Raw genomic sequence first — 26,668 nt, 5'->3', positions numbered from 1 at the left:
TAACAAAATGAAATAGTAAAGCAAATTCACACAATGTAAAATACAGATAGGATGGGCAGGCCAAATGGACAAGATAAAATGATAAAACCCTGGGTGATGTAGGAGTAGGAGATATGCAAATGAGGGGGCCAAGAAAATGAAACACTGGGGACAGGATTTCAGTTTAGTATGGGGGAAAGTGCGTCATAGGGGGAACACAATAGATGGGGCAACATAATTGGTGTGGTCACTCTTCAAAGGCACATCAAAAAAGTTAGGTTTTCAGATTTTTCTTGAAGTCTGCTAAGGAGGGGGCTTGCCTAATCTCACCAGGTAGTGAGTTCACACATGTGGCCTAGGAAAAGACTTTAATAACTGTAAATGATCAGGTTATGTGAATAGCAAAAGAAATGCAAACCTTATGGGTATGGTGATCAAATCAAAAGTTCTGTTTTAACAATGATCACAGGCAGGCAAAGGCAAGAGGGAAGATCTTGTCGAAAGCCAGGGTGAGTAGATAACCATATGAATGGTGGAGGAAGTTATTGAAATATAGTGCAATGGAAGCTAAAGGGACAAATTTATTTTGTACAAGCTGGCATTGTCATAATCTATATACAGCATCATGTTATATGAAGTTTTTCAGCAGTTGTTAATTCTCTGTGAAGGTTGCTTCTACTGCATTAGAGTTCAGGAACTTGGGGATTTGCAATTGTCTCTGGAGTCCAGTCCCCTGGCCAATGGTGCAGGGATTATGGAAAATTGGGAGATGGCAAGATTCCCATGTAATGATTTAAAAATTCAGGAACATGGGGATGGCTGTAAACTCCCTATTTGTACATGACAGGAAAATGGAGTTTCTCTGCATCATGAGTACCAATAGAGGGGAGATAAGGATCTGGAATATACAATAGAGGGGAGATAAGGATCTGGCATATACGAAACGCCTCAGTTCTTATATTTTGAGATAGGAATAAGAACATTTCCTCTTTCTCTTTGCTGTTTAGATAGAAAAAGAGCTTCTCACAAATGTTGCTTATCTGAAGACCTCCATTTTATTTTGCATAGCTTTTCTTTATCCAGCTTTTTTATCCTATCCCTTCAAAATACTTTGGCTTCTGTAGTAGTCAAGCATTATTTATACTGAAAACTTGAAGCATCTCCGTAGCTTCTCTGTTGTGGTTACTTTCAAGTCTCTTGAATTATATTGTTTTGACTGAACTGTCAAGATTTCAAAACTTCTTGCTGACTAAAAACATATGCAGTACCAAAAATGGCAAGAGAAGGTATTTCTCTGGTTGTAAAGAGCCTCACTTCCACATGGGGGCAGGGCCTACCTATTTGAAATTGAGAATGTACTGCTTTGAAGCAAGAAAGTGTATGTTGAGTAACAGCCTGCAATCCAGATTTTTAACCAACAATGGCATTTTTAAAAATTCTAGTAAATAATTCCTATTGAGGTCACAAAGAGTTGGAAGCGACTGAACGGATGAACAACAACAATGCCTACGGAATTTTAATTTCTTGTTTTGGTCTTTCTAATCTGTAGTTTCAGGGAAACTTAAACTCTGAAACTCAAGCTGGTTCTTTTATGTATGTTTGCTGACATTTTCATATCCCATGCTTATTTTTCTTTACTAAAATGGCTAGGGTACTTCTTGTATATTCCATATCCTAGTGTCAATATGGAAACCATGTACAATCCAACAATCATGAGGATGTGAATTATACTGAACTTGCAGCATGAAATGCCCTGTGATACCATAAAACAATGAAAGGAGGGAGGAATAAATATTTGTGGATTCTAACTTATTAATCAGACACATAAAGTGGACTATAGTCCACAGAGGCTTACAAATCTGATCATCTTTAACACGCCACAAGGCACTTTGTTGTTGATGCCAAACAAAACAAAACAGAACTTAAGCCTGCCACGTGTTAGTCCATTTGCAAGAGTGGTGGCACTCCACTAATTCATATTTGAATCTGCATATCACTACTTATGTGTGTTGAAATTTGATAGATCACTTTTCAATTGTTTCACAGTGGGGAGAGAGGTTGTAGCCATGTCAGCAAACGTGAGTAGTAATAATGTAGACTCAGAGAATTTAAAACATGAACTAGAGACGTACAGCCAAACATTTGTTTGATAAATTTGATCTGATATTAACATTTTCTGTATGAGGATTGTCATGTGGGTAAAGCTAAGCAGTGTATAAGCTGGTTTGTCATACAAGGGGATAGGAAAAGCTTAAAACAGGGGAGATGTTAAGTAAACAATGGTTCGCTGCTCTGAGCACTCACATCTCCTGAGCATACCCACAAAGTAAGGGAAAGGGCTTGCTATCTCCCCCCATTTCTCCAACACAATGTGCTTTGGCTTCTAGGCTTTGTAAGTTTCGAAAGCAAGATGTTCTTGTCTGGCTGAATAAAAACTCCTGGCATCAGCAAACAAACTTCAGCAGAGGGAAGATTTCCTTATTCATATGAACCAAAGGAGCCCCAGTCCTCCCGTCTTGAACAAAATAATCAACTACGGTTCTGAAGGACTGGAGACCTTTTGTAACATTTTTGTTGAGGTTCTACTTGTAGAAGTGGAAGAGGGTGGGATAGTGAAGGATAAAAGACATGGCATCATATTGTTAACTAATCTGGAGAAATACTGATGTATTCTTGAATATGAAACAACTCAAGAGTGACATTACAGACATTCCAAAATGTCTGTAAATGGAACTGTGAAGAAGCGTTTAAATCTCTGAAACACTAATCCCTCTAGATGCCACCAATAATGTAACGAAGCCTCCCAGCTGCTGGCACCAAATTATGTAAAGAAGTACTATTTCTACTGAATGTGAGGAAGTACTAATTTTCTTTGATGCCAACCATATTTGTAAGGAACCTTCTTTTAGATATCAATTAAGCTGCCACCAATATGTTTAGAGACGCTGGTTTATGTCTCTGTTTATCCTTAGTTGTGTTGTGAGGTGACGTTGGTAGTGTGGAATTCACCAAGTAAAAGCAATGGAGGAGACAGGTTTGAAATACAAAGAGAACAAGTTTTATTGTTAACAGAACGTAATTGTTGCAGTTTTGAGAATTTGAACTTGGCACAAGGCTTGATGTTACAAAATGGCTGGTTTGAGATACATTCAAGCTTCTGATGTTACAATTCTATAAACTCCTTCTTTAGTGAAGTGCTTTTATTACTTCAGAGTTCCCTATTGTGAATATTCCACACTGTTTGTCCTATACTCGGATCAAACCACTGATCACCAGTCTTTCCTTAATGGCGATCCTTAAAACCCCTTCTGTTAGATTCTTTTAACCTAAGCAATCTAACAAGGTAACACCTTCAGCTCTCTTGCTGAAGAAATATTCACAAATCCTAAGAACTAACTGAATTCTCACAGCTTCACAACCCAGAGCCTTAACTGACTCTGAACCTCTTCCCTGGGTCTCATCCACCGGACTGAATATTAACTGTCGCTTTCAAACCTTTTATTCCTTAAACTCCGCCCACCTTCTCTGAGGCCTTGTTACCATGGCAACCTATCTCTTACAGTTAGGCCATAGCAACTAATGTAAACCATAAATACAGATTCAAACACATTATAGATAACACTTTATAATAAACATTATAAATACAGTTTAAACACATTATAAATAACAATTTATAATAAACACATCTCTACACCTTCCCCCCCAGAAAAATATTTTTGCACATTTCTTAATCCTAGAATAGCAAAAATAATCACACATATTATTTAACAATAAATACATATACATCCATTCTGAAAGGGAAACATATTATGGTTAAGTACATTTCAATTACACATATATACAAACCTTTAACCTACGAAATTCTAGTATCATCTATGGATGTGGTATCAAAGTCTCACATTTTTATACTTATACATATATTCGTAAATATCTATTGCCTATTGTAAAACATATATACCTACCACACTTTATTATAATGGGATTATATCTTATATCTATGGTATGAAACATATACAGTTCACCACTGTAATAACATCATATATTTTATAAGTCTATAATAAAACAGTATACCAATTTTTTTAAAATATTACACTATACTATATTATACTTACATTACCTTTATATAATTTAGATCTATCTGTGATCATCTTCTATCTATTCAATTCTCCATATCAACATCAAATATCCTTGTCCAAATGTGTTTCTATCTCATTAACATATATAATTGACCTTCTACCTAGTCTGGTCAATTTGTAAGACATTTATCTATATACCATACCACAACTTTCCTCCATACATATGGTCCCAATTTGTTAATAGCCCACACAATAGTTAAACTCCCACATTTGATCATTGACATAGATGTCTTAGTGTCCAATGTCCCATGGTTTAAACACAACCTCGGTTGTACTGGACCAACTGTCCACAGCAATGTCTCTTTATGATGATCTTTTAGCTTCTTTTTTTTCACTTCTTCGTTTCTTCTTTTTAGGTTTCTTCTTTTGTCTCTTGATGTCTTTTCGATTACCTGGAGATATGGTTTTCTTCCTCACACGATGTCTGCAAGTCTTTTCTCCTCTTTTTTTTTTTTTGTTGCTGGGATTTCTTCTTTTAATCTGACCTTCCAATTATCAGGAACAGTTCTGTTTCCATCGAATTTCAGGGCTTGAACAATGGCTTGCTTCCATGAAGCATCAGGTTGTAGTGAATAATCTGGAATTCCTCTAGCATCTTTTCTTGGCACTGAAGAGAATTCACTGTCATTAGGAGAACGAACACGAATATTGTCCTTCTTCATGGCAAGCTCATCACTGCTATCTGGACAAACTTCTAAAGCTAGAAATTGCAGCTTTTTCTTTTTATCACCACCAATATAGTCTGCGTACATCAGCTCTCCTGTCAGTCCATCAGCTCGGCCTCCACTCTCTCCTTCCTCTCCGTTCAAGGATAAAGGAGATCTCTCTTCCGACACATGGCCAAATCTTCTTTTTCTGTTCACTTTCTCTTCAGATGTATGGATCTTTGTTTCACAGAAGACCCCTGGATATTCTGAACTCGCATCAGCTCCTACTGTCACATCCAGAGTTTGTTTTCCTTTAGCTTTCTCTTTTACTTTTATTTTATTGTCTTTGTCAAAAAGTTCGGCTGAGGTAATTTCTTTATGTGGAGCTGAAGGAAATACATCTTTTAAGGTCAAGGATTCCTCTTTCTCCTCAGAGTTTATCACTTGTCTTTCCAGACCTATTGTTTCTATACTCTCTTCACTGGCTCTCAAATAATCAGCCACTGGAATCGGCTCTGCTTCAGGGCTTGTTCCTCGTTTGCATGGTCTCTTCTGGCTGTACACTTCTGACTTTATATTTGGAACACCGTCTTCAGCAATAAATCTATAGGGTTGTTCTTCTGCCAATATTGTGGGGTTTTGAGCTAAAGCAAATAGAGGTTTCAGAGATTCATCGGCTCTCTGTTCCTGCCGAATCTCCTCAACTCCTCCCGTCTTCTTAACAAGCTCAGCAACTGTAGCACTGGCTTCTGGGCTCTCATCCCCATCTTGTTGGATGGCAAAACACAGGGCTTTCTGTTCAGGGCTTTTGTTGTTACATTTTTTCTCCCCACACGCCATCTTACAGTATTTAATCTCCTCAGCCAAATCATTTCCAATTAAACATTGGTATGGTATGTCAGGACTGACTGCAAAATCCCACACACCCTTCCATCCTTCATATTCTATTGGCAAAGTCACGACTGCTGTCGGAATCGCAGGACCTAAGCCTTTTAATCTTACTTCAGAGGTTGGCTGCTGAAATCTCTGAGGTATTATTTCGGGGTGCACTATGCATATTTCGGAACCTGTATCTCTAAGTCCTTTCCTGTCTTTGTTATCAATATAAATGGTTTCTAAGTAATCCTTAGATGGGCTGCCTGACAGGATGAACAAACATTGTTTCTCTTGAGGCTCTGAGCCTGAACTCTCCTTTGCAACAGTATCCGGTTCTGCCTTTGGTGTTTCTTTCATTTTATTTATAAAGAGGGTTGTTTTCTCATTCCTTAACAGAGGACATTGATATTTTATATGATCCAATTTTCCACATTGATAGCACCGTCGTTTTACCTCAGGAGCAGTTGGCCTTATTACACTCTGCCTCCTATAGATGGTGTTTTCTATGTCAGAGCCCTTTTCATGCTGTGGGCGCGTTTGTTGTGGATAAAATGGCTGCCTGTCTGTTCTTTTGTCCCCTGGCAGATCTTCCCTTTTAAATCCTTCTTTCAAGGTTGTTATTTGATCTGCCATACCCGCTGCCTCTACAATCGTGGATGGTTTGCGATCTTGAATCACCCAACGAATTTCATAAGGAACTAATTGGAAAAATTGTTCCAGCTTCAAAAGTTCCCTCAGCTGTTGATAATCTTCTACCTCAGACGTCTTTATCCAACTATCGAACAGTTGAGACAATCTAGAGGCCACCTGAGCAAAACTTTGTGTTTTATCTTTCTTCAACGTCCTGAACTTAAATCTATAATATTCAGGAGTCAATCTATATTCCTGTTGAACCTGTTTCTTAAACAGATCATAGTCTCTACAAGACTCCTCAGGCATCTGTCCATATATCTGTAAAAGCTTCTCACTTATCTGAGGCCTTAGGTATATCATCCATTTGTCTTTAGCCAACCCAAAATCCCGACAACATCTCTCAAAAGATACAAGGAATTTCTCTGGGTCATCTCCTTTTGTAAATTTTGGGAATTTCTTCATTAAATCTGGGGTATCCCCTCCAGATCTCCCTTCCTGGACATCACTGGATGTTTGAGATAAAGCTAATCTTTGCTTTTCTAGCTCAAACTCCATTCTCTTCAATTCTAACTCCCGTTCCAATTCTCTCTCTCTTTGTCTCTCTTCAAATTCTCTTTCCCTTTGTTTTTCTTCCAATTCTCTTTGTTTCGCCTCTCTTTCCATCTCCAATTCTCTCTCTTTGTTTTTCTTCAAATTCTCTTTGTTTAGCCTCTCTCTCCATCTCCAATCGTTTCATCTCTAATTTGTATTTTAAAGCCATTTCTGACATAGGCACTGGCTCCATTTCTGCCTCAGAGCCCGAACTTTCTTCTTGATCTCCCTCTCTTTCCTCAGCCAGCTTTCTCTGCCGCCTGGTAGCCATGTTTTCAACAACTTTTACCTCACAACTTATTCCTAAATTAAACTTAAGGCACTCGATTAGTTGTTACACGAATCCCGTCGTCTGCCACCAAAAATATGTGAAGAAGCGTTTAAATCTCTGAAACGCTAATCCCACTAGATGCCACCAATAATGTAACGAAGCCTCCCAGCTGCTGGCACCAAATTATGTAAAGAAGTACTATTTCTACTGAATGTGAGGAAGTACTAATTTTCTTTGATGCCAACCATATTTGTAAGGAACCTTCTTTTAGATATCAATTAAGCTGCCACCAATATGTTTAGAGACGCTGGTTTATGTCTCTGTTTATCCTTAGTTGTGTTGTGAGGTGACGTTGGTAGTGTGGAATTCACCAAGCATAAAAGCAATGGAGGAGACAGGTTTGAAATACAAAGAGAACAAGTTTTATTGTTAACAGAACGTAATTGTTGCAGTTTTGAGAATTTGAACTTGGCACAAGGCTTGATGTTACAAAATGGCTGGTTTGAGATACATTCAAGCTTCTGATGTTACAATTCTATAAACTCCTTCTTTAGTGAAGTGCTTTTATTACTTCAGAGTTCCCTATTGTGAATATTCCACACTGTTTGTCCTATACTCGGATCAAACCACTGATCACCAGTCTTTCCTTAATGGCGATCCTTAAAACCCCTTCTGTTAGATTCTTTTAACCTAAGCAATCTAACAAGGTAACACCTTCAGCTCTCTTGCTGAAGAAATATTCACAAATCCTAAGAACTAACTGAATTCTCACAGCTTCACAACCCAGAGCCTTAACTGACTCTGAACCTCTTCCCCGGGTCTCATCCACCGGACTGAATATTAACTGTCGCTTTCAAACCTTTTATTCCTTAAACTCAGCCCACCTTCTCTGAGGCCTTGTTACCATGGCAACCTATCTCTTACAGTTAGGCCATAGCAACTAATGTAAACCATAAATACAGATTCAAACACATTATAGATAACACTTTATAATAAACATTATAAATACAGTTTAAACACATTATAAATAACAATTTATAATAAACACATCTCTACAGGAACAATATACTGAAACTGAAAAAAAAAAGAATCGTGAAGTGGCCTTCTTATAGAAGATATGTAAACAATTCAATGTTAATACAGATCTCATTTCAATTTAAATAAGTGTGATCATGGAGATGCAACAATTAAATGTTGTGGCACAAAACAGTACTAGGCATTAGATGTAACGTAGTGTTCCATAAATACATTGATGTGCATATTATGTATCCGCACAGCACTGTACTTCATCACGTCCTTGTTCCTTAGCTACAATTTGCACTATCCCATTCCCATTCCCTTGTCTTGTTTACAGACTGGCCACATCTTACAGTAGTTATCACAATAGGCTATTGGACATTGTTCTAAGTTTTAAATTGTAATTTTTATATGCTCTATATTTTTTTTTACTTTATTGTATTGTATATTTATTTTGTTCTATTTTAGGCACTTTGTGCCATATGTAATCCGCCCTGAGTATTTTTGAGGAGATGGAGTACATTATGTAGCACAAGTTTCATTTGTCTCCAAAGATGGCTAGAAAGCAATCTTTAGTATTACTGGCAAGTCTCTCAGGACTTCATTCCATCTTAATTTGTGGTTATGTGCCTTTAAATGGCTTCATTTTATGGTAACTCAATCCCTTTTTTGGCAGGGTCAGGTCTTTGCAATTCCCTTCCTCTGAGTGTCAAGGAAATCCATGATTGAGCAGGAATTCAAACCCTGGTCTCCCAAAATACTTCAAAACTCAGTACACCACACCGACTCCTTTTACTTGTTTTTACTGGTCAAAAAGGGTTTCACCAGCCAAATAAACATTACAAAACACATACTTCACACAGTTGTTTCAATTCACTACAGGATTCAAGCTTTCTTTTCTGATTAAATAAGGAAAATATTTACTCACCTGCAAGCAGGATATTTGTTTGAATCTAAGGCTTCCCTGTACAGCAGACACCTCTCCTGAAGGTCAGCCACTCTCCTTCCAAACTTTCAGAATTCAAGATATTCTACTCAAATGAAAATGCCCGTGAAAATACAGAAACCATGAAGAATGAAAGGCATGTTAAAAAGCTCGTTCAGGAAACATAGAATTTTCATATGACTATTTTAAACCTCTATTTTGAAACGTAATTTTAAATTATTCCTCTTCTTAGGACCCCAATGGCAAATAGAAATTAACTGAATCATATTCTAGATTAAATCAAAACATAATAAAACAAATTGTGTATCTAAAGCATGAGAAAAAGCGATGGGGTAAAAGGAATATAAGCTGTTAACCATAAAAGAAATCAAGTTGTAGTGTGGATATATCTTCAGCATTCATTTACAAGATGGTAGCCAATGTTTATTCCTTAGGACTAAACTCGGCTCATAAATGTTGACAGGCCTAATTTTGACTGTAAAATTTGAAGTGTTTGGGTGTAAGTTACTACCTGTCTTCTCATACATATGCATAGTATATACATAGTAGATTATATGGTCATCTCTGGATGAAACAAGTAATTTCTTTCATGTGTTGATGCAAGGCAATTGCCTTACAACCTGGCAGTGCCTCAAGACTATGCACTGTGATTAGATTTCTTTTTAAGTAGCACTGAACACAGCCATATCCAAGCCATAAATATAGCAATTAGGAAACAATTTAGGTTCCAGATAAACATTTACCTCGAAGCAAGACCTGTTGATTTGAATAGAATTGTTTGCTTACATAAAGGCACCATTCTGCAAGTAGTCAGTATTCAAAACTCTCTTTGTGCCAGGGTAATGTCTTCCTTATGCAGTAGGACAGCGATGCCTGCAGCAACCATCCCAAAGCCATACAATCCTCATCATTTTCTGCTCATAACTTTCAACTGGAGAACAAGTGATAACAAAAATTGGCTGATAGTGCCAGCTACTGAATTGTGCCTACAAAACCAGTTTCCTATAGTGATGCCCCCAATAAAAACAGGCACTGTATTATTCACTGAAATTTTCACTTCTGGTGTGCGAGAATTGGCCGTCCACAAGGAAGTTGCCCAGAGGACACCTGGATGCTTTGATGTTTTACCATCCTTGTAGGAGGTTTCTCTCATGTTCCCACATGGGGAGCTGGAGCTGACAGAGAGAGCTCGTCCATGCTCTCCCCAAATTTGAACCTCCAATCTGTCAGTCTTCAGCCCTTCCAGCACAAGAGTTTAACCCATTACGCTCCAGGGGCTTGCAGTTTCTCGAATCGCTCCTGACACCAAAAAAAAAAAACTTCACTGAAATTAGTGACCACAAAAGCCACCATTTAACTCATACTGTTGTACTAGACTTAGGCTGCTACCTTTAGCTAACTGACCGTGAACTAAGTCCCACAGGATCCAGCAGGGCTTCTGTAGAGTTAAGCACAGCAAGATCATTTTTCAGCTTCCTGGTGCCTTTAGGTAAATAAATTGACAATTTAAAAAGGCATTGTTCAAGAGAAGAAGGAAATCAGGTTTTACTTGATTTTGTCAAAATAAACATGTCAAAAGATCACAACTGCTTAAAGAATAGGTTTATTAACAATAATTCCACAAACATTCTAAAGAAAATGTCAGAAAGCTTGGAACTTAAAAATTTGTTCTCATTGGCAAATATCCCTGAAGGAAAAGAAGAGGGGGGAAAGGAGGGGAAAGGGAACAAGTGTTATTGTCTTGAATTTTTTTTCTAATTTGTTTTGGTTTTAGTGCTGCCCCCAAATGCTTACTGTACACACCCAACTCTCCTATATCTGAGAACAACTGATTTTTTTTCCTTTGTATGTAGAATAACAGGATCTCTCCTAAGCACCTATTTGCCTGCTTTGAACCTGAAAGATAGCATGGTTTGATGTCACCTCACAGAGGTACAAACCCAGTCAAATTATTCTGGAATACAAACTGAATTCAAAAGCCACCTTTCTCCAAAGTGAAACACCATGCAGTACAAGAATCGTTGACATGCATTTTGGTGGATATTTTCTTACTTCAAGGTATGCAGCCTCACCTCTAAAAAGAGGGATTTCTGTTGTGTTTTGATTAACATGTACTCAAACATTTGATAACATTAATATTTATTGCTTTATATGAATACTGTATTGAAAGCCCAAGCATCCAGTTTACACACGAATTATACAATTATATACCGTTTCACAATGGCAGTGAGCACTCTTTACAATCTACAAAAAAATCTACTTTACAGAAATTTAAAAATTCTAAATATCAAAAAGGTACAGTCTGAAGAAACAGGTATAAATTTGGCAGCCAGGAAATGTGACCAGGTGATTGGGATCGTGACATCTTTACATGTCCATATCTGAAAAAATATGAATGTGAAGAACTGAAAGCAGCAGTTGTGCTTTGAGCTGGTTTTGGAAAAGAATTAACACTGGCTGTCAAAAGGAGCGCGTTCAAAAAGTAGTTAGTTCATTTTTCAAAAGGATGTACAAAGACTGGTAGTTCCTATGCACACTAACAACTGCTAGCCTGCAACCCAAGTACATAACTATGGTGTGTAATGCAGCAGCGTCTCATGCCAATCTCATCTGCTGACTCTGAAACTATGATCCAAAGCCAAACATTGAATCTGTTCGGAGAAATGTTTCTGTCAGATATGCGAACATATCTTTCTTTTAAAAATGCTGAAATTATTGTTTTGAAGTCTGTTCTCACCATAAAAACATTATCTCAGGAATAACATGAAAAACCTTTCATTCAGACACCTCAGAAATGTACAAAAGCGTGTCGTTAGAACAGATTTTTTGGAATGTATTTAATCTGGTACTTTCAACAGGGTTTGGATCTTCAGGATGTGATGCGGGCCAAATTTTATTTGGTTTATTCAGAGGAGAAAATGTTGCCTTGTGTAAATGAATACAGCTGTTTCCATTAGGAAAAATAATAATAAAGCTTTAAGTCTCAGAGTGCAAGCATAAGCTTTCTTTCGATTTGCATGTTTTCAAGTATCGTATGTCAATAGTGTGCCTTTTCAAAGCTCACAATGCAGTCTATTGAAAACCCGGAAACCAAAAAGAAACCTTGTAATTCAGACATTAAATGTTGAAACTGTAACCAAAACCAGAAAAAAGCTACAAATAGCAGCAGGGAAAATGAAGGCAGGAAATAATTAAGCGTGGTAATCTCCAAAAGGTTTGTCAAAATTATAATTACCTTCCAGTTTAAAAACTTTTAATTCTAAATAAAAAAGACTATACACAGACCACTGATTTGACCATAGTGAAATTTCAGCGGCAAGCAGGACCTGAAGGTGTCGGTATTTCACAGTAACAAGGACAACTCCTTCAGGATTTCACGTACTGAGAAGTTCAATTTACAGCCTGCTTTTCTTGTAAAACTAAAGGTCCACTTTTATTACATAAAATTATTATTTATACAGTGTAAAACCAGAGCCTTATGGAAAATACTGCCTCTAAGTATATTTAAATTATTAGTCTTGTTCCATAGGTTCTTCTGGAGCTTCTGTGGCTTCGTCGCAGTTTTCCATGGGGGTCTCCGATGCCGTTTCTGGGGTTTCGCTGACGTAAGAGCCCAATTCTTCTGTGTCGCTGCAGCTGGCTCTGCTGCTGACAGACCCACTGTTTTCACTTTCTTCAGAAGGCAAATCCTTCTCTGCTTGAGTCTGGTCAGATTCCTCCATCTGATTATTCTCCTCGGAAAGATTTTCTTTCACAGTTAAGGATTCACTGTCTTTCTCTTGTTCTTTTCTCTCTGGAACAGTTTCTCTCGGTGTCATGAGGGATTCTGCAAGATTGGATTTAGAGTTAAATACAGATACTTAAAATAAGATAGAGCTCTCCCAAGACCTATATCGATAGCTATATAGTTCCTTATATTACCGCTTTTCCCACAGCAAATTAGATGCCTGGCAGTTCTGCACTTAGTCAGTAGACACAAGTTAGTGTTTTCCTGCCCATACATATTACCTGCTTACATATAGTCCTTTTGATTTTCTCTGCTACACAGGAGACATTTAGTATTAAATAGACACATGTCAGGCTGGAGATGCAAGGACAAGCAAGAAAATTCAAACTGCAGTCTTGCTCTGCCCCTCAATGATGTAAATCTTTAGGCTTTTTCTCATGTGTGCAACCTGTAACTTTCCAGATGTCACTGGGCTGCAGCTTCCCCTATCCCCTTTTATTGGCAGCCACAAGGACAAGAAATGACTCAAGGGCACCTTAAATCGCCATTTTCTGCGAGGGACATTTTTCTACACCCTTGTATATCATGGGATCTGAGCATCCATGGGTTTTGGTATCCACGGTGGGTCCTGGAACCAAACCCCAGCAGATACTGAGGGCCACTGTATTTTACTTAAGGGCTTTGATTGTTATGTACTTTGGAAGTTTGGCATGCCCTAATTGTTATTGCTGGGTATAATTGGTCCTCCGTGTCCACGGATTTAATCATCCGACATTCAAAAAAGTTTTGATTTATATACCTATTTTATATACTTATATACTTCAAGATCACATAAAATTTATTGGGCAAAAAGGGGTCACAAAACAAAGAAGTTCAAGAAGTCCTAATCTGGATTAGTCCTCTTCTGTCTACCTAACAATAAGACCAGGCCTGATGCCATTTTAAGGATCAGCAAAGACAAGGTGCAGTCTATATCCCCTCAACAGACTGAAGGAGGGAAAGGCATGACAGACTGCACAGTTTAATTCAAGCTTATACTCCTATATAGAGACATGTATTCACAACATTAGTCTACCAAACAAAAACCAACCTTCAAATTCTGACTTGAATTGAGCTAGCTTTGGTTGTGGGTGCAACTTAGATCATTAGATTCGGTGCAGACTGTGTGAAACAACAAAATATACCTTCATATGGAGTAATTAATATGAAATTAGTTATTCCCCGGAGTCCCCGGTGGCGCAGTGAGTTAAACACCTGTGCCAGCAGAACTGAAGACCGACAGGTCGCAGGTTTGAATCCGGGGAGAGCGCGGATGAGCTCCCTCTATCAGCTCCAGCTCCTCATGTGGGGACACAAGAGAAGCCTCCCACAAGCATGATAAAACATCAAAACATCCGGGCATCCCCTGGGCAACGTCCTTGCAGACGGCCAATTCTCTCACACCAGAAGCGACTTGCAGTTTTCTCAAGTCACTCCTGATACGAAAAAAAAAGTTATTCCCCGACTTTCACTGCCTTCAGTCATTTAGACCAGTACAGGACCATTAGTTTGTATCATATTATATATTATTATTATGCATGCAAATATTTATTAACAACACCAACATTTAAGTTCTTTTCTTATGGTTCCTTCCTGCTTATTAGTTCAATGGAAAGTACATAACAAAGTAGTGTGTGGCTTATGTCATTAAATACAGGAATCAACAGAGAAGATTTATCTTCAAGTACAGCAGCCTTAGTGAGAGCTTATATTCTCACTGGCCTAAAGACAAAAAGCAAGGGAAATAGAAAGTAGAGGATTAGCTGATTTCAATGGCCATGGAAGGACATTTACAGCTAATCTGTATTCACAGCACATAATCAGAGAAGCAAACCAGGGACTCAAATAACTGACAGTCAATCAGCCATATACCTTCCTCCTCTTCCTCTTTACAATGCTGCCTCTCACAAATATTTTCTTTTTCTTTGTCCTGAGATGTGGAGGTTGTGTCAGTCTCTTCTACCATTGCTGTACAAGTTTCACTGGAACTACTACTCTGATCGGGCGTTTCTTCAGCTTCCTCCTCTTTGTCAAATTTGAGTCTTTTCACCTCGTGTCCTTCATTTTCTGTTGGATCTTCTTCAGAGTGTTTGTTTTTTACCGGGCTGCTTTGGACTCTTTCAGGCTCAGATGCTGGAGATTCGCTGGAATAGAAAAATGGCACTGGTATGAAAATTCATATTCACATGAAGAGACCACAAGCACACTGTCACAGTGCTGAGCAATAGACATTTCTTCTATATTGTGTTTATTAAATTTGAGAGCAATAAATCTTGTAGCAAATGGAAGGGAAAATGTGATGTAGAACTGATTTGAATTTTGGCTTTATTCACAGATAGATGGATCAGGCTCCACCAGTAACAGGACAGCTCTGTCACTATTTACATTACACAGGATCCTCAGTAGCCAAGGTTATTAGTTCTTCTTAGTACTACACATTTATTTTGTATTTTAGACAATTAGATCACATTGGGACAGACAATGTATAAACAACAACCCAGTATCCGTCAGTAATATTTTTTTTCTGGAACAGGTCAATCTACCAAAATAGAAAGATGACCAATGAAATCTGTGCATCTATCAGAGTATACTCTGTTTTCCAGAGTAAAGGCTTGTTAAAGTAGCTCTCTCTAGCTACAGGTGGAGTATACATTACCAAAAAATAAAAAAGCTGTTGTGAAACTAACAAACAAACAAACCAATTGTTATACACGTCTCATACAAACCTGCTAATTTTTTCCTCTGCTTGAGAGAGTCCTGACTCTTTATTTTCTGGACTGTCTGGTAAACCGTTGGTTGTCATAGGAGGCGATAAAGAAACTTTTGGTCGATTTATGGGCCGTGGAGTTCCAGGGCCATTAATATTGGATCTGCAAAGACAAGAGAATATTACATTTGATTAATCCAATTTTGAGTGTCAGATTTTCAATGGATCTTTTATTTGATGGGATATTGAAATAAGGATTATTACTCCATTCCTACTTGATGGAGCTGACTAAGATGATTTCCTAAAGTAAAGAGAATCTGACAGTAATATCCTAAGCAGAGCTAGTCAAAAGCAACTTCCAATGTATTTAAGTGACACTGTCATGACAGAAGAATTTAGGACCTCAGTCCAAAGCTAGTAAGAATTCAATTATTGCTCAACACATTATTCTTCAAAAGAGATTGTTTTATATTATTTGTAACCTAACAAAATGGAAAAATAATAATACATTGGCTAAAACCCAAAATCCCTTTAATGTACCCTGTACACTTTTAGACAAAATTTTAGACAAAAAATCAATCCCAGAAACCTGGGCCAATGTGATTACTGTATTCTTCTTTTGAAATGAACCATTCCCTTCTCCGAAAGGCGAGAGTTTGCTCTGTCTTGGAAGAACCTTAAAAAAGCACCAAGACCCTCTACTCTCTTTTCTGTGGCACCACTTCCGGCCTTTGTGAATGCCTGGGTGGGGAAACAGCAGTGGTGACCAGGGACAGTTGGTTCCTCAAGGCAGTTCTTGCAATTTCCCTTCTTCACAATCCTCAATTTATCCACTGGTCATATCTAAATTCATAATTTGGCTCAGAAGCTTGTCCTCAACTTATACATGAGTACATATATTAATCATAGAGTTGGAAGAGACCACACAGGTCATCCTGTCCAACCTCCTGCCATGTAGGAAAGGTACAATAAAAGCACCCCTGAAAGATGACCAAATACCCACCTGCAGACTTACACTAAGCTGAGCCATATGCCCCCACCCCCAACCTACTGCAAAAGCCAGAAAAGCCATCAGGCACAGTCAATCTATGCTCCAACTTGCCTCCTCACAGGCAGACATGAAATGATTAAAGCAGCACTAAGATCCCTGGAGGACTGTGATGGATTTCAGCAATGATGTCATCATTCTGCATCTGGCAACAGCAATATAGCCAGATGTTTTTCAGATTCTGCCAGCACACCTGGGCAGAGAGCTTCAGTAACTTTTCAGAAGAAGGAAAAAAAAGGGGGGGGGGTACTCCAGAGGGAGGGACCCTTTTAAATGCCTAAAAAAAAGCATATATATACATAGGATAAATTTCGCTATGTGCATATTCTAGTCTTGATGTACCTGAAAACACAGGTAAACTATTTCTTCACGAACGCCAAAAATAACACATACGCCTCACTCTCCACAGAGGTTATCTTTTCACAACAAAAAATGAACTTATCCAAAGTTTTTGAAATTGAATTTAAATGCCAAATGTTAAAAAGATTTAGGAACACAAATGTTATAGCCATCATCTTACATTTTCCACAGCAACCATACTGTGTTTAAGCATACTCTTCTCTTACCTCTCAGAATAACCTGGTGAGTTTCCAGGAAACATTACACCATTCATTCTGTTTAAACTGTTGGAATTATTTTTCCTACAAGAAATAAAATTATTGTAAGATTTCTGCCATATTATTTTTAACTTTTATTTTAAAATGTCCAGACTTGAAGAATCCTACTAAGTAGAATCATAGAGTTGGAAAAGATCACAAAGGCCACCCAGTCCAACCTCTTGCCATGCAGGAAAATACAAGTATTCTTTCTCTATTAGAGTAATGATTTTTGTAAGACCATCATCTACTCTCTGCCCTTATGAACAAAACCCACCATATGTTTAAACATGGAAATATACAACAATCCAGAAACAAAACTGCACTTCTATTGTGCAACACAACATACTATTTTAAAACCAACTATCATGTTTTGCTTCTGCTTCTCCCAATTTTCCAGTGTTATGGGATCAATTAGGTCTTGCAAATAGGAAACAAGGGTAGGGTCTTCTCCATTCAAATATGTAAGCAGCTCCTCCTGGCATGATGTTCATGTGCAAAATGAGACACTATATTGACTAAGCAGTTTCTTCCACATTGCTGCAAATGTTGTACTTCAACAAAAAAAAGAGTTTTAAGTAGCCACACAGTTTTTTCTTTGTCATTATGTACAGGGCTTTAATGAAATACACACAAACAAATAAAAGTGGACAATAATGGACTTTGCATATTTTATATGTGAGGTAATGAAGCCCAAACCTCTACAGTGCCATACTCAACAAACTCACTAATCTGGTGAATTAATTGACTAATTAATCTTTCAAGAACACCACTTTTAATTTGCTCCACTTCCTCTGGATCAAATTTTCAGGGTAGCAATGGGCTGCATGGAGAAGGGGGAACTACTGTATTTCTTCAATTTTAAGATGCACTTTTTCCCTATATAAACATCTCTAAAAATGATGCATCTTAGAATCACTGGTGCTTTTTTATATACTTAAACAAAGTTGATGTTTTTTTCTGTTGTTGGTACTGAAATTGATGTGTATCTTACAATCAATGGTGTCTTAGAATTAATGAACTACATTAAATAAAATTTGCACCCTGCTATCTTTCATTCACTAACATATTTTGGGGGGTTTACTCACAGTTGTTCTTCTAAATATAAGGAAAGTATTATATGTGTATTTAAGTCAGAGACTTCAAACATCAGTGGGTTTATTTTAATTATGCTGCACCACTTCTTTGGGGGAATTGCATACAATAAGATCATCAGATTATCAAGAGATTAACCTCTCCTCATCTATCACAGGGCAAAACTGTCATAACAACGCATGTATAAAATGAAACCAATCTCCATGTGCACAAAATTATGCAATGTGATACTATCCAACAGAGAATCACAGCTTAGTCACTGTTGTATGTTTTTATGTTGAATGTTTTTATATTGTATAAATGCTATTTTAAATTGTAAGTCGCTTGGAGCACCTTGGTGGAGAGCGACTAATTAAGAAATAAAGTGAAGTGAAGTGAAGCTTTAAACACTTTTTTCATTTGCAATTCAAGGTATTTCCTTTTTTAGGTTTCCTGATCTTTTTAAGAACATTCAGTTCTTCTTGGCTCCGCAAATACTGTTCCAGTTTTCCTTTGCTATCACATATAATCTTATAAAATGTGTACTGTTTTATAGTCGTTCTAGATTTCCAAGACTCTCAAATGTCATGCTAGAGGACCTTTTATATTACCCACATGCATAGTGCTAAATTTCAATTTAAGTGTCATGGCAACACACTATGACATCCTGGACTCTGTAGTTCAGTAAAGCACTACAGCTCTCTGGCTGAATGCCGCTCTACATTAGAAATGCTATGATTCCACTTTAATTGCCATAGCAACATCTTGTGGAATCTTGGCATTTCTAATGTAGAGAGTGGCATATAGAATTCTCAGCCAGAGAGCTCTAGTGCCTTACTGAACTACAGAGTCCAGGATTTCATACTGTGTTGCCATTACACTTAAATTAACTATGTAGTGTAAAAGGATTCTACTTTTAAGTTTGATGTAACCAAAACATCCTAGTTCTTATTAGGTTCTTCCGGTTTCACGTCAGCATTTTAACCCAACTCTGCAATTGTCAATTAGTTTTATGAACTAAATAAAGAGCAGCAGCACCTCTGTAAAGTTTGCTGAAAAACAAAGCACTCTTCCACTTTCATGATCACTCCTTTACTGTGAAAGGTGACAGGGTGTTTCATAGCTATCCAGTCAAGTTCTCATTGGCTAGCCACATGTTGGTTGGGTTTCAACAGAATACAAGAAGAAAATGTTCAGGTGAGATTTGGGTGTAATAGGCAGGTCAAAAGGTACACATGTAACTCCACCTATCTCTGATTTCCATGCAATTTGATGTTAACTCTTTTTTAGCAGCTAAATGTGCTGGAAAGTTATTGTCCCTGTCTATTAAAACCCTGAGAAATGGGAAAATTATTCTGCCAAAATCCAGCTAGAAGCCTCTTACAGGTTACTAGCTAGCTGTTTTTTATTACTTAGTATCACAAGTTGCAGTTTGTTTGCTCATGTGGTTTCGATCTGATCTTAATCTTCCCATCAAACTGTTTCAAAACTGATCTGAGGCGGCATCCTGTCAAAAGTAACTACCTAAAATATTAATTTTAAACTAATCAAGCATGCAGCCATGTTTGTTATAAATCAATATCCAATTACTGTTATGGTAGATCCCATATTATATGCCAGCAGGGCCATTTTCTTACACAGTAAGCAGTTCTAGTGAGAACATGATTGTTTATCAGTTTTGAACATAGGACATTACTAACATTATAAAGAAAATTCCCCTGAGCTTTGGTTGGACAATTAAGAAAAGCAAAAGTTGTACTTACTCTGAAGATGGATACACGCAACTGACAACCATAACGTTCTTTAAAACACATGAAAAGAGAACAAAATAATATATAGATTAAAATGTGTCTTCTGCAACACAAGCATCAGTTTCCTCGAACTGTCCTCTTGGCCATGGATAGGGTCCTAACCAGCATCTTTTGGTAACAAATTCCTTATAAAAATACTTTGGTAGCACTGGGAAAGTGTCTAAACCCCAGAATGCAGAAACTTTCAAGTTCCTGCAGCTAAATGGTGGTTAGTTACTTGAAATCAGTTAACAAAATCATCTTCTGACACAGTCTTGTACTATCGGTTATTAGTGCATGTTACATACAGCCTTCAAGACCCATAAGCTTCCCTGATGGAAACAGCTGGAGAAAAGAAAGGGGACCTCACTCTATACAACATAATGTCTATGTACTACATAAAGTGAATCTGAAATTACACTATTTCCTCTGTTCAATCCACAACACTTGCCTTTTTTGTGTTGTCCCATGAAAAAAAATTAAACCCAATGTACATACACAGCATTGTGGAAGTAATACCATCCCACCTGACAGAACATATGAACAGCTGTCATTTCACATGCAAATTTGGGTTTTCTCCCCTATTACATTTTCACAAACTGTTGCTGAAAAGCCACTGCTATCAAACACGGTCATGTCAGGACATGTATTCACTTCCTCTGTGCCACATGGGAATGGTTAAATAGAAGAACATGAAAGAATAAAAATAAATTTTGAATTGTCTAAATCTCTGCTCAATATATATATGGCTGCAATGACTATTTTACAATGGCTCTAAAATGTTTATTTACTTCAGAACATTTATCTATTCATTTTTAAACAATTTAAATTGTAGATTTTGTCAATACAGTTGCAGGAAGAAGTAGAAGCAGCTCCCCCTCATTTCACAATCAAGAGAATGAAAAATTTGCTAGTAATAACATGAAACCACAATTTACTTGTTTTGTTTATTAAAAGCTGTTATTTGTTCCATGGTGTAATACCAACTTATAGAATGTAACAAATATTTGAGATTTTAATTATCAATATATGTAACCTGTGAAAGCACATTGTTAATTGAGGACTAGTTATCTTAAACACTTTAGATCCTGCTGATTCATGGAAGTTTAACAGTTTGCTCTGGTTAAGACTTGGATGGAGAGTCACCAATGAAGAATAGGAACTGTTGGTTACATTTCAGAGATAGGAACTAGCAAAACCACCTCTGAGTAGTCCTTGACTAAGAAAAACTTAGGACATTAATGGGGTCATCCTAAGTTAACAACTGACTCAAAGAATTTTAAGTAAAGCAAAAATTTAACCAGGAGATGGACATTACCTTTTCAACTCCTCTAAGAAATTTGTCTGTTCCTGTGTAGTTCCTCCTTGGATCAGTCAGCAGTTCACAAAGTCGCTGAATAGTAAAGGGAATACTGGAGGGAAATGCAATGAATGAATTATGAGAGTTTGCATGTAACTGTCTCACGCAATGTTTTGTGAGTTTGCAGGAGTACGGTAACTACAAAGTCACTAGACACATCTCTTTAGTACCTCTCAAAAGGTAACAGACTAAATAAACAGTAGATGGTGCTATAGCATCACAGACAACTGTAACACCAAAATGAGTTTACTGCAAAATGCCCCAAGATGTTGGAGGAAATTCAGAAAGTTTCAAAAGAAAATAGTTATCATGTAGTTGGTCAGAGAAGCAAACTACTGAGCACCTGCACCACTCAATAGGCTTTTGGGGACACCTAAAGTTTCTAAATCTAACAAAACATAGATTAAAACATGGTATGGTCCGATAAAAAATTATTTTCATGTCAACATCTGTCTGTCTGTGTATCTATCTATCTATCTATCAAAATAAACTTGAACTGAAGTGAATAGTGAATAGAGCTATTTGAGTTTAATCCACACCAATGACTTATGCTGTGGTTGCTGGGATCTGCAGCACAACATTTGAAGAACCACATAATTTGCTGATTGGAAATATGGTGGGCAATTTGGTTGGAAGGAAGGTCTAGTATGAACTCTAAAACCTATTCTACCATCTTGATTCCATAGCTAAAATGTTTGTAGTGATGGAGACAATCTTAATATAATTTTGAAGGCCCAATGTAACTTAAAACACTTTGGACAGAACTATTTTACACCGAGGTTCTATACTGCATCTGTCATATAACTGATCAAAATGTGAAATGGGAGAATTTATTAAGTAAAACTTCATTTAAAACAATACTCCAAGAAGTTTGGGTTTCTAGATTTGTTCAGCCAGGAAGCTGAAAAGTTATGTTTTCACTTTTAATTTAATTCTGCTATGAAGCTAATCTATGTTTCTATAATCAAAGTCCCATTATGGCCAAAAAAAAAAAAAAAAATCAGTAGTAAAGTATCATTTCTAAAAGTGAAGGGTGAATGAGAAGCCAGACTGAACAAGGAAAAAGCCTCCTCGAACCCTGAGTAAATACAGTTGGTTGTCTCCTGGGCAACATTTCTTGTAAAAGGCCAATCTTGTCAACCCAAAAGCATTGCTTTACAACATTTTTATTTATGTGGTGCCTTTGACACAAAATAAAATCAATAAATAATCAAAATCACAAAAGTTAAACTCACAGATGTGGAGGGCTGGCTGCATTATGTCCGAACTATCTCACAATGTTGTAAGGACTATAAAAGTCTTTACAACTTCCATCAAACCGCTAAAACTAAGAATATATTTGTTTCAGACATATTCATATTTTTAACTGCATTGGAAATGAAGAAACAAATTGCCCTCCAACTTAAAATACAACTTCCAGTAAAATAAGTATCTCAACTCTTCTGTTCTTACATCATAGTCACTTGGAATTTATTCATCCAGTAAGCAATTAAAAAGCTGTCATGCAAATTAAAAAGCACAATCTCTGAAGGGTGACAACTCATCAACTCTTTCCAAACTGAGCTAAGAGGAGGTAAACAAGTAATTTGTGTACAAGGATAATTCCGAAAGTTTCCTACAGCATTTGAATTTTACCAATACACATTTATTAATAGTCCTGATTCACTTTGTTGCACATATGGCAGAAAATTACTACAATATGAACTTAAGAATAATAAATCATGCATTCCAAACAACAAGTAGGACTTGATGTAAGATTGCATACCCATTAAAGCCAGTGACTATTTTCAGAATACGTTCTTTCATCTCCTCAAAGGGAATATACTCCACATTGGGGTTAGGAGGGCCTCTTGGCTCAGGAGCAGAAGTTCTGAAGTCATCCATCACTTTCTCCAATTTGAAAATGAAATAGCCTTTGAACTGTGACCACGGAATCCTAAAAAGAAAAAAGAAAAAAGAAACACAGAGCTTGCTTAACAATGTATGAAAAACCACATGCTTGCCACATTTATATTAAAGCAATAAAGCAAGCACAGCATAGTCAGCTTCAAAATAATCTGCAGGAAAGCAAGAAAAAACAGAGATCCAAACTTTTGTATTGTGTATTTTATTATGTCTCAGAGTCAAAATACCAAACCTAAATCATTAACAAACCAGGGTAATTTCTGGCTGATGAAAACTAGGATCAAATAAAATTGCTGAGGAGGGGTACAGAAGTACCAGTCCTGGAGAAAGTGGCAAACAAACTTCTAGCCTACCACCCATTTTTTTTTGCAGTTGAGATAAGTCATTATATCCCAAGAAGGACTAGGAAAACATTTCCCATTGCTGCCAAAGTGGTGGCAGAATAGATCTAGTGGACTCTAATTAAAGATGATTGCCATGTCGAAGAACACAACTAGCCTGTCCGTGAAAGAAAAGGCAGAAGGTAGGATTGATGTTTTACAGCACTGAGTATAATCTGAATTAGTTTGACAAATACATACATTTTTTTCAAAAAAAAATTGTAGGTTCAGCAGCTGGAGATCGAGTTGTGGCAACTCCTGCACTATTTTGTTGCTTACTTTTGTTTCCTCGTTACTTCTCGCTGTTTTCAAATATCAGTGCCACAGAAGACAACTAATCAATTCTTCCTTGATTCAGAAGTTGTAGAAACAAGTGACAGAAAAGCTACTCTCTTGTGGCCAACGCAGTCCAAATTAAATTTCTGCCAATTTTCAAGTATCACAAGTAATAACGCCCGCTCAAGTGATTGTGCCATCACAAAGTACCCTTCTTATCAAAGAAAGTACAAAAGCATCACACATTCCTATCTATTGCTGTATCCAATCAAGACTTAAAAGTATACACAGATTTTTTTAAAAAACAAGACTGCCAGTGTCCAACAATACAAAGCTCTTTGTTCCTGTTTAATCAAGCCTAGCTTCTAGAGTAGTAATCACCAGGTCACAGCCATGGGGTTCAACACAGTTCCAGAGGGTCTCCACTTACCTCTCAACATAGCTCTTGCCCCATAAGCATCACATCCTTGTATTAGGTACTTATTCCAAACAGGTTAGTGTACACACAAAGAGTTCTTCATACTGTACCTCTAGTTGGTGTGGGAAGTAAGAGAGATCAAAAGTTCTCCTTGCACCATTTGCTGTGTCTAATTCAGATTTGCAGGAGTGGCAGTTTTCAAAGAGGTGGTCATTTTAGTCTCTTGCAGTATAAAGGGGGGGGGGGAGTATGGTAGCAATTTTAAGACTGAATGGTTTTTGTAGGTTAAAACCCTCAGATATAAAGCATATTTGTACAGTTGTGGGATACAATGGGATGTAATTCAGAAAGAAGCAAAAATTGCCCTAAATTTTCAAATGGCTGTGTATGGTGAAGATTCGGAAGTGACTGAACAAATAAACAACAACAAATGTGTGGTTAAACAGGTTTTCAGATATTCATGGTGGTCAGTTATTGTTGATGTATGAAAACAACAGATCCACTTACACAAAGTCAGTTTCCCTCCTGCACAGCTCTCTTATGCCCAAGGACTGAAAGACCATTGCAAAACCAAAGCTAAGGGCATTGAGAGGAATAATGGAAAGGATGTGATGGGAAATTCTGTGCAACTGTGGAGGGGCGCTGCTTTCTGGCATTCTCATGGATTTACAGCAGGCCATGCATGGAAGATGATTACTTTTGAACGGACAAGATTTTCTCTGGTGATCAGACACTCCTGAGTAGATTTCAAGTCCACAGTTTAAGTCTTTCGAGGCAGAAGTATGAACTGGTTAGAATCAGGCTGCTGATGCACTGCATCTCCCAGCAGTCAGCATACCCATGGGTGGGAGAACATGGGAGTTGCAGTTCAAAACTTCCAGAACACCTTGTGTGCTCCATCCCAGTGGGACCTGGCGTCTTTTATTCCTGAACAATGAATGGACAGAAATAACCAAATAGCTGCTGAAGAAGGTGCAAAAAGCAGGATACGGGAGAAATAGGGTGACTATTTGAATGAACCGGGGCAAGCGTCTCTGTGGTTTCCATACCACTCTTGGCTGGCAACAGGACTGCCAAGCATCCCATTGGGCTGCAGGGCTGCTTCTCAGCACATTCCTAAAACAGGTGGCTTCCTCCACTACAGATTTGGAGCACGAAGCCAAGGGGGGCTGGTAAAGAGGCCTCTCCTTATCCTCCAAACTTTTCCCCATGGACAGACTTGCAGATGGAGGGGACACTGTCCTGCTATCCTCCCCAACTGCTCATCTGTACCCTCCTTTTCATGACGTGTCCTTCTTCCATCTTTTCCAGTGCTTGGCTTGTACCTTAATTGCTCTCCTTGTCACTAGCACAAAATTAGGTAAGAGGCAAGTGAGCCCTGAATCCTACAAAACTCAGCCTGGCTGTGGGTGTCCCTCTACCCTTAAAGACCAGAAGGCAAGGCATTCTGTTGTTGGGCCCAGGGCTGCCTCAGGGTAGAAACCCCTCCTGTGCTTTGGTCTGATCAACTTACCTATACTCACCCCAGTGGAAGGGATGGTGGGGGAGGCTTCAGAGTAAGGGGAGCCATTGTTGGGAAAGTTCCGCCTGGTGGCTCCAGTGACACTGCCTCCTAATCCCATATGCTCTATAGGTCCTCACCCTTTTTGCTTTCACTCACATAGAGTTGGTGGAGATGTACTGAAGGAGGAGTGCCAGGAACAAGGTGATCTAATAAGATGGGAGGCTGTTGTCAGTCCCCATAGATCAAAGTGGGACACAGTAAGGCAAGCCCTACTGCCTCAGAAACGACAAGGCTGCCCTGAGTCCCCCTTGTGGGGAGAAGGGCGGGATAGAAGTGTACAAAATAACCGCCTTCTTTTCACCCCTTTTCTCTCTTCCCCTCCTTACAAGGTTTGGCCACCACAAGAGAACACTACTGCCAATCTGCCACAAAATGAGGTGGCTGTGCTGTGTGCCAAGTGGCCAGTATGGTCACTAAAGTCACCAAACCCAAAACACTAATGCCCTTCTGAAAAATGGCTTCTGTCTCCTACCCCCCACCCTAGAATCCCTAGTGCAAACAACAGTTAACCAAGCTTTCCTGGTTGCTGCTGCTGGCACCATGAAGCTTGATTGCTTTCAAAGAATGAGAGAAGGAGATGGAGAAGGAAAAGAAGTAGGCAACAAAGGAGAAGGCGGGGGAGCCTGCTCTTCCATCTTTCTTCCTCTTGAACAAATATCAAGTCCCACCCAAGTGTTGTTCTCAACAA

The 26,668-nt window shown here is 38.1% G+C and overlaps 1 protein-coding gene across 1 annotated transcript in view; it reads right to left on the bottom strand.

Annotated features, from left to right (window-relative positions):
• Nucleotides 1-10,683: 10,683 nt before the first annotated feature.
• Nucleotides 10,684-26,668, bottom strand: part of PPP4R2 (protein phosphatase 4 regulatory subunit 2) — a 35,173-nt gene continuing 19,188 nt past the window's right edge. The window contains exons 3-9 of the mRNA XM_060766341.2: nucleotides 23,203-23,373; nucleotides 21,396-21,489; nucleotides 20,051-20,088; nucleotides 17,184-17,258; nucleotides 15,589-15,732; nucleotides 14,735-15,006; nucleotides 10,684-12,922 (exon numbers count right to left, since the gene is read on the bottom strand). Of these exons, the coding sequence (XP_060622324.2) occupies nucleotides 12,609-12,922; nucleotides 14,735-15,006; nucleotides 15,589-15,732; nucleotides 17,184-17,258; nucleotides 20,051-20,088; nucleotides 21,396-21,489; nucleotides 23,203-23,373 (1,108 nt within the window). The 3' untranslated portion in view covers nucleotides 10,684-12,608. The remainder of the gene's footprint in view (nucleotides 12,923-14,734; nucleotides 15,007-15,588; nucleotides 15,733-17,183; nucleotides 17,259-20,050; nucleotides 20,089-21,395; nucleotides 21,490-23,202; nucleotides 23,374-26,668) is intronic.

This window comes from Anolis sagrei, chromosome 2 (genome assembly GCF_037176765.1).
Source record: "Anolis sagrei isolate rAnoSag1 chromosome 2, rAnoSag1.mat, whole genome shotgun sequence".
Classification (NCBI taxonomy): domain Eukaryota; kingdom Metazoa; phylum Chordata; class Lepidosauria; order Squamata; family Dactyloidae; genus Anolis; species Anolis sagrei.
Note: the sequence above shows the minus strand (reverse complement) of the source record. Positions and strands in the feature narration are given on the sequence as shown.